The sequence below is a fragment of the Leuciscus leuciscus genome, assembly GCF_965113295.1.
Source record: "Leuciscus leuciscus genome assembly, chromosome: 1".
Classification (NCBI taxonomy): Eukaryota; Metazoa; Chordata; class Actinopteri; order Cypriniformes; family Leuciscidae; genus Leuciscus; species Leuciscus leuciscus.
The window spans coordinates 73,081,079-73,094,546 of NC_138725.1; the positions used below are offsets into that span (position 1 = coordinate 73,081,079).

At 37.3% G+C, this 13,468-nt stretch overlaps 1 protein-coding gene and 1 long non-coding RNA gene across 4 annotated transcripts in view; both read left to right on the forward strand.

Annotated features, from left to right (window-relative positions):
• LOC309509895 (uncharacterized protein) overlaps positions 1-13,468 on the forward strand; it is a 328,406-nt gene that overhangs the window by 311,672 nt on the left and 3,266 nt on the right. For 2 of the 3 annotated variants that reach the window (XM_082184865.1, XM_082184867.1), the window contains 2 exons: positions 6,188-6,361; positions 11,916-12,041. In XM_082184865.1, the coding sequence (XP_082040991.1) occupies positions 6,188-6,361; positions 11,916-12,041 (300 nt within the window). The remainder of the gene's footprint in view (positions 1-6,187; positions 6,362-11,915; positions 12,042-13,468) is intronic. The other variant, XM_082184866.1, reaches the window with a different exon arrangement.
• Positions 8,062-9,040, forward strand: LOC309512693. The gene is made up of 2 exons (XR_014211143.1): positions 8,062-8,705; positions 8,787-9,040. It is a non-coding gene; the product is annotated as an uncharacterized lncRNA (long non-coding RNA).

Genomic DNA, 13,468 nt, shown 5'->3' on the forward strand with positions numbered 1-13,468 from the left:
ACTCATGCACAACTATCACAAAAGTCTGTAAACAGTCACTGATGCTCAGAGAGAAAACACTTTATATAAAGAACCACTACTTTTAAACGGGATCATTTGAGGAAAGCAAGTTATTATATATAACCAATTTTGCAAGGTGAACGCATGAGCTGAACTGTACTTTAAAATTGTCAGGGGTTTTTACTTATGAGATGATTATTTGAATTTGAGTCATTTGAATGAATATACAAGAGCTCACGAGCTCCTGCTTCAGTGTCAGGACAATCTCATCTCACAGAAGGATAATATCCGAACAGAAACTCTCAGTAGCGGTGTTCATTTCAACCTGGAGTCAGACAATAATGCCCACAGAGCCAGAGAATATATGATGTATGGAGATAGAACTGTATAGTTTAGTTTAATTACGGTTTTAACTTATTTGTCATCTGCTTTTATCCACTATTAACCCTCTGGGGTCTAAGGTGTTTTTGGGGTCCTTGAGATGTTCTGACATGCCCTGACATTTGTGCTTTTTTCAGTTGCTTATAAACATATTAATGGCAAAAAAAAAATTACACACTATTTAGCACAAACAGGGCTACCATAATATGTGAGCAACAAGAATGTACATGTCTGCATTTTTGAGAGAATAATGTTTATGCGTGGTTATTGAAAAAACTTAAAACTAAAGTTTCTGAAATAAGGCCACAAAACACATACTAAATATGTGCCAATAAGACTTTTGTCTAATAGATGTCATTGCCTAGTGTTTTTTCTTCAAAATGATGTGAAAATCATCCTGCCCTTATCATTCACATAACACAATACATTGATTTGAATTTTGCAAAGCACTTTCTGTTTGGAAAGGCAATATGCGGAGTGGGCGTCAACGATCATGCATATTTAGTGGTTCACACCTTAGGAGACAATGGGGCCTGCATACTTAATGACCCTTTCATTCAGGTGAGTCACTGAGCCACAAGAATGCAAGAGCAACAGTTGGAAGCATCTCAATTATTTTTTATTTTTCCACATATTGTGCTTGCAAGCTTGGCTTATTTGAGTTGGCAGATATTTTACAGTAAAAATGTATAATCTATCCAAAACTAATCAACGAAATGTTGTCTTTCATATGTCTGTAACATAGCTCTTTCATTTTTATTATAAGAAATATAAATGTTAATTTGCAGTTTAATACGTTGCTTATACAAATACATTTTATTTCAACATTTCAGTCGATTTTTACTCAGTATAGCAATACAGTTTGCTAAAACCGAAACATTCATTCACAAACAGAAACGCCTGACTGTAACGTTGTTTTTATGAAATATTAGGGCATATAAATGTTAATTTTCAGTTTACTCATCTCAGTATAGCAATACAGTTTGCTAAAACATCATCATTCATTCACACAGAGACGCAATTTAAATTTAAACTGTCTTTTTGCGAGCTGTGATAAACAGCGCGCATCTCTGCGGCTGCCGTTCATTCATTCACAGAAACGCGATTAACTTGAGAAGGAAAAAAAACTTACTACATATTCGGATCCTCTCTCCTGCAATACCCGCACTCTGAGGTAGATTTTCCGTTATTATTATTCCTCACAGCGCTGCCAGATGGTGTAAACACGTAGGCTACAATGATATGATTAAACTTGTGTTTTCTCGAGCTGATATGGGGGCGTTCACAGGTTTGCCTCAGTAATTTGCGTTTGAATAGCGCGCGCTCTCCGTGGGCGGAGTCACATTACCTTTGAATGAGCTCTAATGAGCTCGACTGGAATCGCTCTCTTTTAATACAGATTTCACAAGATGAGAATATTTGTTTTTTATATAAATTACCTCATTTTAAAGAAGAGAATTCAAGCTTCATGCCTGTGTGACTGTATGCCTGTTTGACTCAGTATTCGTTGAGTTATTGTTCATTTTCGGACGCGTTTCAGAATGGTCTTCACTGACAGAGAGAAGGCAGAACTCGCATCACGTTTATTTTTCTTTATTTGGCAAAAAGCACAACACTTTGTTTTTATTGTGAGTATACACAAAAATAATACACATTTAACAGAATCGATTGATGTATGAAACTTGCTTGTAATATCAAAGTCAACAGAGCAAAATTAATTTCTTTTGAACTGAACTGAAAAAAATCCAGCAAAACGCGCGGGCGCGTTTGTCGACCTCAGAGGGTTAATGCAAGCCTGCTGTAGCAGACCCTGTCCGAATGATGACCAAAATATACTGTAACAACAATGGCATCTGCTTTTCGCATTAAGTGGATCATGTGATGGCAAAACACATCGTCTTTGTCCTGGCTGGTTAATAATTGCCCCACGAGGACCAATTTACCAGCGCCCATGTGACTCGTATCCCCCGAGGGACATTTGAGTCACATAAGGAAACCCTGTTTTCTTAGAATCCCCTCTAAAACCCCCATTTCAGCATGGACTCCCTGTGACTTTTCACAGACTCGTGACATTCCACACACACGCACACACGAAAGCCACTAAAGTGCAACGTCATGTAGAAATATGGCTCTTGAATGTATACCTTCCGATATGTATGTGTGTGATTAGCTTTGCCTTATAATAGAGGTGTGTTTTGCTAGAGTAAAATCTTTAATTCTGAAGATTCATTGAAAGAATATTCACTCCATAGTGTCTGGTAACCCGAACTCAGACCATAAAACTTTACGACCCAAGCCTCAAAGGCATTCCAGAACACACACACACACACACACACACACACACTCTGGAACTTTGGAAACAGATATTCTCCCACATAACAAGCCACTGAATGTTGATATGTATTCCTATGTTTCTCAAAGTGTCGTCACTTGCCATAACGGAAACACTGACAACTTTATTGTGTGTTTAATCAAACTTTATTTGTGTGTAATTATGCATATAAGTGTAACGTTATGTTTCCCCAATCTTTACCTGTCATAATTGACATCTCTGTAATCCTCTCCATCTCACGGAGACGAATCTTGACTGCAAAGTACAATAATATGCATTTGTTCCAGGAAATATCATATTTCTAAGTATGAATCCTTTCCCTCATAAGACATATGGTAAAAGGGGGCGTGTTTTTCTTCACACAAAGAAGACTTCTTCCCGCTACAGATCAGAAGTTTTGATTCGCTCTGTCCCCAAAACAGGGCGTAAACAGATGTCTGATAAAACGGCAGAAGCCCCCTCATATCGCTCTCTTCCTCCTTTTATCGCTTCCAACTCAACTTCCGCTCTTCGGACCTTCTTCTCCCCGGCGCAGCGCTCCTCCAAGGAACATCTGAAGGAGGCCCTGGCCTTCTCCATCGAACGAACCCATGTTCGAGTCGTAACAGCCGGTCTTTGCAACTAAGATTTCCAGCCTCTCCCATCCCGGGAGACGAATCTGAACTTTCTCGGTAACGTTAAATTCAAGTGAGCCTTTACATCGTTTTGCGAAACGACCCAGAAGAAGAAGCTAGACGCAAACCAGCCGGACACGCGCATGCGCGCGCCCCCTTTTCAGCATCACACTGAAAGAGTACCACATCTCGCAAGTATCTTTCTCTCTAACAGCTGATTCCTGGTGTTTAGCTTGTAGGTCTGCGAATTAAGTTACCCTCTATCTCTTAACTCTTTATTTCTTTCTTTCTTTCTTTCATGTCATTCATTCCGATCACGTCATGCTATGTTTTATGTTTTTGTTCGGTTAAATGTTTGTCTGTTTTATCGTTTGCATTTTACGTACGTTTATATTTGTAGCTTATAATCTCTAGCGTGTGCCATTTTATTAATAAACCCATTTATACTTTTAACTGTCTCTGTGTTTGAAAACCCACTTTTTATAAAGTCAATGAAACAAAAGATCTATAAAGCTACAGGCTCTATATTATAAAACTACTTTGAGTAGTTTTAATTTATAAACCCAAAGAGGTTTTGTCTTCGTGGCCAGAAGATAAACTTTCTTGGAGTTTTGTAAACAGGAATGCTTCTTCTTAACTGTAATGATCAGACAGTACAGAACGAGGCATTTCCTATAATTGATAAAGTAAATGCATATGCGATTTATGAATTATGACCATGCGTTATAAATATTAATATTGCCAAAATTCCCTATATTCTTGAGCTAATTCGCATTAACCCAGAGGCATTTACGTTACAATACTGATGAGTTTTATGAAGTTTATTGTACATCACACAAAAGATGAAGTGTCAGTTTTACTCCAGAAAATCACCGTAAGAGTTGAATAAACACAAGAAGTGGGCATTAAAGTCTTATCCATAAACTCTCTCTCTCTCCCTTTCATTATCATCAACATACACAGAGAAGTACACAAAACACTCATTACAACTAACAGTAAACAAATATATACACACCTTTTCAGGGGGTCCTTATTAAACTGGTGAACTTTATATCCGTAAAACGACTCAGATGAACTGTAATAAAGTGTGCGCTCTCCCTTCCATTACTGCAGTGACCACTATCGTTCTGGAGACTGTAAGCTTGATCACGAACAGTTGGTACAGATCCATCCTCGAGTAACAACGAGAGTAAATGAAGACTGCTATGTTCAATCTTACATCTTATAAAAAAACACCTCAATCGCTTTAGCAGACATTCTTGTCTACAGCTGCTCTGGCGTGGATACAGTGGTGGACTGGGTTTAGCTCACTCAGGGCAGGTCTATGCTAAAACTGCAGTGTCAGTCAACAGTCGTGGCAGGGCCTGTGCAAAAGTATGTCACACTGTCCCGAATCTGAGAACGGCTTGTTCTGAGACAGTGTTTATGATTTATGGGCATAAAAAAAAAAGCACTGGGTGGATTTTTATTATTATAGGGTGGTTGTGTACACACACTGCCAACACACATTTATGTTCAAACACCATGTAAAAGTGAATTTTGCATAATAGGTGCCCTTTAACAAGCTGTAGCTTTATCAGGTGTTTTTCCACATTAAACATTTAGAATGTCCCCAACACACTTTTTCACTGTACTATATACTAAACTCATCAAGATTCAACGAGCCGCCCACTGTTGCAGGTCACGCTTGAGGGAGATACGCGGCAGTGCAGATCGCGCATCTCTTTATATGCTGAAGTAAATAAATGGTAGTGGGAAATCCACGTGTTATGAACGTGGCACTTGCTGGAGTTAATAACTTTGTACGCAATACAAATTCCAGGCCCTGTAGATTGTTCAATTATTAAGCAGAAATCCAAAATTGACCTGTTACATGTTTCTTCAAATTAGAGTAAGAAGCTGATATCTTGATTGAATTAATGCTTGAAGGATGTGCTTCCACAGCAGCCATGATTAACAGCAGTTAAAGGACAATTCCGGTGAAAAATGAACCAAGGGGTAATTAACACATGGTTACCGAGTCGATTGTTCCCTGGGATGCGTTTTCATGATAATCGAATTTAAAGAGTTTTATCTCTAAAAACAGATTAGCTTATAACACTAGTATATGGGGCATAGTGTAAGTAAAAGTAAATCTCTGTGAACGCCGTGCTACGTTAGATTTCACAAATGTAATTCCTATCGACCTGCTCACGTAGCACGGCGTTCGTGGCTCGACTAGTCGAGACTGTTTTCCAAGATGACTCCAGCATGTAAACGCGTAATGTACTGTCTTTATAAAGTATCTTCTTATTAAACTGTCTGTACACTTACAAAGTTCTCAATGCTTCGGTTTGCATGTATGGACCCTCATTATGCTACCGTGTTAGTGTGAGGCTATTTTGAGCCTTGTTAGTGGTATTAACTAGCGATTTACTTTTACTTACACTTTGCCCCATATACTAGTGTTATAAGCTAATCTGTTTTTAGAGATAAAACTCTTTACATTCGATTATCATGAAAATGCATCCCAGGGAACAATCGCCTCGGTAACCATGTGTTAATTACCCCTTGGTTCATTTTTCACTGGAATTGTCCTTTAACAGTTAGTGTATCTACTGCTGTGGTTAAAGTTTTCTATGTGTGATTTCGTTCATTTACCACTTAAAGGTGATTGGGCTCTCAGGCGAGATCCCAATTCATCAATCACAGACGATTAACGTTGAGCATAACTGACTAATAGGGAACTTTGCATCACAACTGGATGTAAATATTTACATTAATGTTGTATGCAAACAGCTTCTTATCAGAAACATAAGACAATGCACACAATGCATATATAGTTTTAATGCTATGAATTATTTATTGTTGCCCTATTTAGATTGTCTGGTTGTAATCTCACTGATAAGTGCTGTGAAATTGTGGCTTCAACTCTACAATCATCAAACTCCCTCCTGAGAGATCTGGATCTGAGTGACAATAAACTGCAGGATTCAGGAGTGAAGCTGCTGTTTGATGCGCTCCTGACTCCAAACTGTCAACTCGACACACTAAGGTATTTAACTCTTCTGTGTAAAATATACATGTAGAATATAAATGTTACAGGTAATACTGACACAGTTAAATAAAAAAATGTTTTAAGATATGTCTGTTTCATCAAAATACATTGTGTATCAGTGAACTGAAAAGGTACATGTAAAAAGATTTGTGATTGGAATGATTTAAAGCTAAAAAAATAAAAAAATAAAAATAATGACCAGTTACAATTGAAGAAGTTGTTTAAAGAAGCCCTAGCATTTCTCTCGCATTTCACAAAAAGGTGCCTGGCACCATTCATGTCTGACTCGATTTTAATATTGCATGGGGAAAAGAAATCTGAGTTATTATACATCACCAATTTTGCAAGGTGAACGCATGAGCTGAACTGTACTTTAAAATTGTCAGGGGTTTTTACTTATGAGATGATAATCTGAATTTGAGTCATTTGAATGAATATACAAGGCATTAGATTAATTATCTTTATCTGTGACAATTCTAATAATAAACAAACAAATCTGTATAACAGTACACTAACTAAGTCATTCTGTATGAAAAAAAAATCATTTATGAGGCCTTAATAAACACAGAGTGAGCTATTGTTGCACATAAAATATCAATGTTCAGATCAGTGCAAAGATCCAATTTATCTCCAAAATGGAGCCAGTTTTAGCATTTTTGTGATAAAAAAAATAGGAATCACTAATATTATCAAACAGTTAACCATAGGCGTAGCGTGTGTAAGGCTGGGGAAGACTTAGCCAAAAAATTTACAGGGGCTTTGGCCAAAACTGCACCTGCACATTTAAACTAAATAAAGTGAAATTAAAGAAAATTAAATGAAAATTGTTGATTGCGGCATCAAATTTAGATCTGCTCATTTTGCATCATACTTATTACTCGTTTTACAGCGTTGCACACTATAACCAATCCCACACGACTCTGTTGAGCTTATGAACGCAATGGCCAATCAGAGACGTTAAGATTAGTAATTGCTGAAACACCAGAGTTTTGTTCAGTGCATGAGCTGAACTCTGAATTCTGCACTCACGCAAATACTCTCCTAAACTGATCATAAACTGATAAACATAAACAGATTTGGTGATTGTGCTCTTAAGGGCGCCGAAAATAATATAAATAGATTTTTCTATTTACAATGTAATTTTGCAGCATTAAGCAGTGTAGCCAATCACAAACATCTGAGGTTTTCCTGAACACAATGGCCAATAAGATGTTTTTTAAGTTAGAATCCCCTCACCGCTCTAAACGCCAGGGTTTTTGTCCAGTGCTGAAATCTGCACACTCAAATCCTCTTGTTATAATTTAACTTATAACAAAAAAAGTGTAGACATTATTAGAGGTGTAACAATACATCGATATGGATCAATGCATCGATCAAACGTCTAACGATACGATGCATCGATGCCACACGTAAAATATCGATATGAGGTAACTTTATTTTGATACTCTCCATGTCCTCACTATGCCGGTATTGTCCACTGTCAAGGCATCGTGAGTTCATGTTTTACAGCAGAAACCGACAAGCACACTTGTTGTTTGTGAACACAACCTGATAAGTCCATTTTAGCCAATCAGTGGGCGGTATTCAGGTCAGGTTCACGGAACCTTGCTAAAGTAGAACGTTAAAGTTACAGTGAAGAGGGAAAAGCTCCCTATATTGTGTGTAATCAAAACAACAAAGTTTGTCAGACATCCATGTCAGCTGAGGAGTTTAACGTTATAAAGATTAACCCTTTAGAACCTGAAGCTAAAATAGGTGTTTTTCACATAATTTGATTTTTTTGACTGTAAAATTCTAAAACAATGTGCTATCTTCATGTGCAAGGTGTCATCTTTTTCAGAAAAAGATAAGCTTTCAACAAATTACAGTTATTGACCATTATTGTGTGTGGTGAGTTTGTAAATATAATTGAAATAGCCAAAAATAAAAAAAACGAGAATAAATTTACTGATTTTTATTTAGAAAAAAACTGAAAAAATCATGAACGAAAGAAACTAACACTTTAAAGTTGAAAAATGAACTATAATACATATATACAAGTCTTTTTGTGACATTGGGTTGCACAGTTTTCATTTAGGACACTTTTTTTCATACACGCACACATACAAATGCACGCATTCATAGACACGCACACACGTGAAAGAGTAACGGCCATCCGCCTCCCAAATTTCATTAAAAATCATCCCAATCCCCTCTTCTGCTGTCTAACACTTATTTCGCCATGTATTTGTTCGTTTCTTTTATTATTTCATGAAATCCAAAACACTCTAACCTGCCGCGCGTCGTATCTCTCAGTTCAAATCCTTCCATCCTGCGCTGCTGTCATTTGCAGACGGAAAGTGTGACATAACCGTAATAAGCCGTATATTGGCGAAAAGCGCGTGATGTCTACTTTCAGGAACTATTTGAATTATTTTGATAGTGCAAACGGTTGAAGAGTTACAGTGACATGAATACAGCTTGGTTGGCTGTGTCGTCGACGACACATCCAGTTTTAAAGGGTTAAACAAGTGTTTTATTATAAATCATAGCAATTACTTGTTTTTTTAAAACTCTGAAATGTGGAGTTATCTGCTTTTGCCCCCCCCAAAAAATGACTGTTGGAGTTATCTGCTTTTCCTTAATAAAAAAAAATATTAAAAAAGAGCCTACTTTCAATACATTTTGATTTTGTAAGTTACTTGTATTTTTTGAGTTATTATTACTTAAAGGAGCTGTATGTAAGAAATGTATTTCAATTAATCATAAAATGGGCCCTGATATGTCACTAGACATTAAGAAATCATGTTCATTTCAAATACTTATATCACTGACAACAGTAGTCCGGCCAGGATATTGTCATTTAAAAAGTGAAGTTGCAGCCCTCAACTGATGTTGATGTTGTCATCTTGTGTTTTGGCCTGAAGCTCCACCCTCCGGCTATCTACCAATCACGAAGTCAGTAGTGTTTCAGCATCGGGGTTGCCAGCTCTGCTCTAGTTACCACAGCTACGTTCCTGCTGGATCCTGCAGCCTATCTGGCAACCTCGAGTCAGGGGGAGGGGGAGGGGACACACCGCTCTACAGTAATTTGAAAGTGATTGCAGTACCAGTTTTGGCCACAATCTTACATACGGCTCCTTTAATCAAAACAACCCAGCTGCAGTTTGATTGATATTACTTGGAATGCACAAAACATGATTTATGTAAATTAACAAGAATGGAGTGATCTGTTTTTTCAAATGAACTGCTGAAATGTTCTGTTGAAAATGTCCCAATTATGAGAGGGTGTGTAATTTTCAAAGAGTTTAATTAAACGTTCATGTTATATATTTTGGTTGCACTGGTGAGTTAATAAAAATGTAACTGGTTGTGTAAACTTGGAACATAATATCTAAATGTCAATAAATCAATCGATATAGCCCTGAATCGAATCGAATCGAACCGTTATCATGTCACAAAATTGTTTGAGGTATCGGCAAGTATCGTAGCGCTGGCTGAGAGAATCGATTTTATATTGTATTGTGATGAACTGTCCAATTTACACCCCTAGACATTATGTAGACTAAATAAGATATTTATTGTACACTCAGCTTAATCAATTAGCAGAACTTTGTGAGATCACGATGAATTAAGATGTGTGACAGCTTAGTGATTATAAATGGAGCGCTTTTGTGCAAGCTTTCTAGACAATAAACGATCCATTCAGAATAAAAAAAAACAACAACATATGTTTTGCTGCATTAGGTAAGGGTAAGGCAAGAGGCTATTTATTATTCGAACTGGCTGCCATGCCAAATCACGCATCAAATTATAGTGGTTTGTGAACATAACCACTTTAATAACAATAGTGTTTATGTTGGGATGTGTAGGTTGTTGGTTGGCAACACTTAACTGTTTCATGACATTCTATTTAAATGTGTTGAGGATGAATCACATCTAGCCTTACCGTAGAGTTGGTTCACCCTCTGCCTATGTAGTTAACCTCATCTAATGCACTGAAATAGGCTAAGATAGTGAGTTAAAGGGTTAGTTCACCCAAAAATGAAAATTCTGTCAGTAATTACTCACCCTCATGTTGTTCCAACCCCGTAAGACTTTCGTTCATCTTCGGAACACACATTAAGATATTTTTGATGAAATCTGAGAGCTGTCTCACTCCTTCATAGGCTGCAAGGTAATTGATATCTTCCGGCCCAGAAAAGTTAGTAAAGACATTGTTAAAATAGTCCAAGTGACTACAGTGGCTCAACCTTAAGTTTATCAAGTGACGAGAATACTTTCTATAGTACTCAAGTAAAAGTACACCATTTTTTTAACTACTTAAAGTACAATTTCTGATAAAAAAAAAACAAACAAAAAAACATTTAGTTACAGTAACATGAATATTTGTAATGTGTTACTCCACACCCCTGCTAGTGACAGTGCGGTGCGGCACGGATAATCTCCTCCAGTGTGAGACCCCTGTAAAGAGTGATGTCGATAAACAATCCATTAAGGGGTGGCAGTGGCTCAGTGGTTCATGTAGGTTGTCTACAAACCGAAAGGTTGGTGGTTCAATCCCCGGTTCCACCTGACCAAGTGTCGAGGTGTCCATGAGCAAGACACCTAACCCAGCTGCTCCCGACGAGCTGGATGGCGCCCTGCATGGCTCTGACACTGCCGTCGGTGTATGAATGTGTGAGTGAATGGGTGAATGTGAGGCTATGTAAAGCGCTTTGGTGGCCATAGGTCTGTGAAAGCGCTATATAAATGCAGTCCATTTACCATTTACCATGTCCTTTTAGGAGGAGCTACATTCAAAAAAACAATTGTCTACATTTATGTATTTTAATTGCATATCAAATGTCCATCCATTAGGATTACATAGTTTTAACATTAACAAATTGATAATCTGAATGTGATTCATATTTGTCAGTCAAACATAAATGACTGTTTGCATAAAACATAAAGGACACAGCAAAATGCCCATGTTAAATTAACACTGCCTAGTGTTCGTGTGTGCACACTACTGAGTGTTAAAGTACCATTGAAGCAGTGCTGAAGTTAGTGGGATAATTAAGTGATGATTGAGCATTAATGATAAACACCTGCTATTAACAAGCAGAATCAACAAAGGAAAGAGAAACAAGAACAGAAAAGAGAGAGAGAGAAACTTAGAAGAAATAAACTGAAGATAAAAAGACATTAAATCTGTGAAGATCTCAGCAGAGGAGGATTGAACAACTCCACAAACAGCATTACCAGCTTCACTTATTACTAACTAGATTGACCTTATTTCTGCCATTTCTGTTTTAATGAAAAAATAATAGTTTCATTTGAAGTCACCATGATGGAGATCAGTGTTTGCTTTAGTTAGGCTCTGCGCGTGCGCGTGTGTGTGTGTGTGTGTGTGTGTGTGTGTGTGTGTGTGTGTGTAACTCTGCAACTGTATTACATTTCAGTCACTTGTCCTGCGGGTCATATGGAATGATCAGGTGGTCCAGTTGTGTTCCACAGACCATATGCTTTGCATCCTTTGTATATTATCTGTAAAAATGAAGCACACTAACATGAACACTTGATGTTGTAGGTTATCTGGCTGTATGGTGACAGAGGAAGGTCGTGCTGCTCTGGCATCAGCTCTGAGTTCAAACCCTTCACACCTGAGAGAGCTGGACCTGATCTACAATCACCCCGGACCCGTGACTCTGGACAAGTATGTGAGCAGTAACAATCCTCCTGTCTTCTGTGTATATATGGGAGAGAATTTGCCATTGTTTCTGTGGTGGTCAAAAGATGCTTCTTTAGCTATTTAGTGCTTTGTTTCACTAGGAGTCTATGAGAGCAGTATGCACATTATTTGCATAAAACAAATCTATATTTTATACATAAAAAAAAAAATCTGAATGTTCATTCATTATTTAAAACTATATATTTGTCATGAAAGCTCAGCTTCTCTATGATGATTGGATATGCTTTCAAATAAAGAGGAATTTGCGGAGGATTTGATGCACACCAGAACCTGAGCGTCATCGACAAATTTTGCATCTTGTAAAATGCTCCCTATAGACCGAGTACACGTGATCGAGAATTAAAAAAGCGAAAGTGAAAAGCGAGCTTGCATTCAAATGCGATTACCCCCTACCCCTTAAATTTATCCTGTCATCAGAAGAGCAACTTTGAAACGTTGAACATTTGAAATGTTGGAGAGCGTTTACTTTTACTTCACTACATTCCAAAACATAATATAATACTTTTTACTCCATTACATTTCATAAAAACGTATTGTTTGTTATTTCGAGCTGAAATTGACACATGCGCCGACAATAGTCATGTCCGATTCATGAATAAACTGATTCAATGAACCTGCAGAATTGGTTCATAATTCACACTGAACAATTCATTTGTGAATCAGACTGATCCGTCTGCAGCTGTCCTTGATTCAACAGCTGTGTGTTTGACTTGAAGCTGCACTGCACAGACCGATCAGTGTATGATTCAGTGTATGAATCAAATTACCACGAGAAGTAATTTGATGTCATACACCGATCGGTCTGTGCAGCGCCACTTCAAGTCTTACACCAAACAACTCACTGATTCAAATGAACCGGTCAAAATGAGGCAAGATCCAGGATGTCGTCTGAACTTGAACATGCATGCGACTGATGGTGTGAAAATGAAGTTAGTAATGCCGAAATTTAGTATTTATTTTTGTAAATGAAAATCATATTTAGATCATGACTATCATATATCTGTGAAGTGAATATGCTGTGAAAGACTTTCCCATTGAAATGCTTAAATTTCCACATTCGTGTGTCACCGCCTACACTGCGATTTCAAGTAAAATAACTCAAATTAATGCCCATACATCTTCCCTGCTGATATAGTTGTTTCAAATGATATAAAAGTAGTATTTCTGCATAGTTTTTTCTTAAGATGTTAATGCATTTTACCCCATATGACATCTGTACGTTGTCTTGTATTGTAGCCTCATATTTTGCTACACCTATATAGTTTTTCCCCATTTTTAAAAAACTATTTGTTATATTATTTCACTTGCAATCAAACTTCAATTTGCACACTTGAATTGTCAGTAACTTTAGTTGATATTTTGGTATAAGTTTAAAGCTTTGATAGTGTATA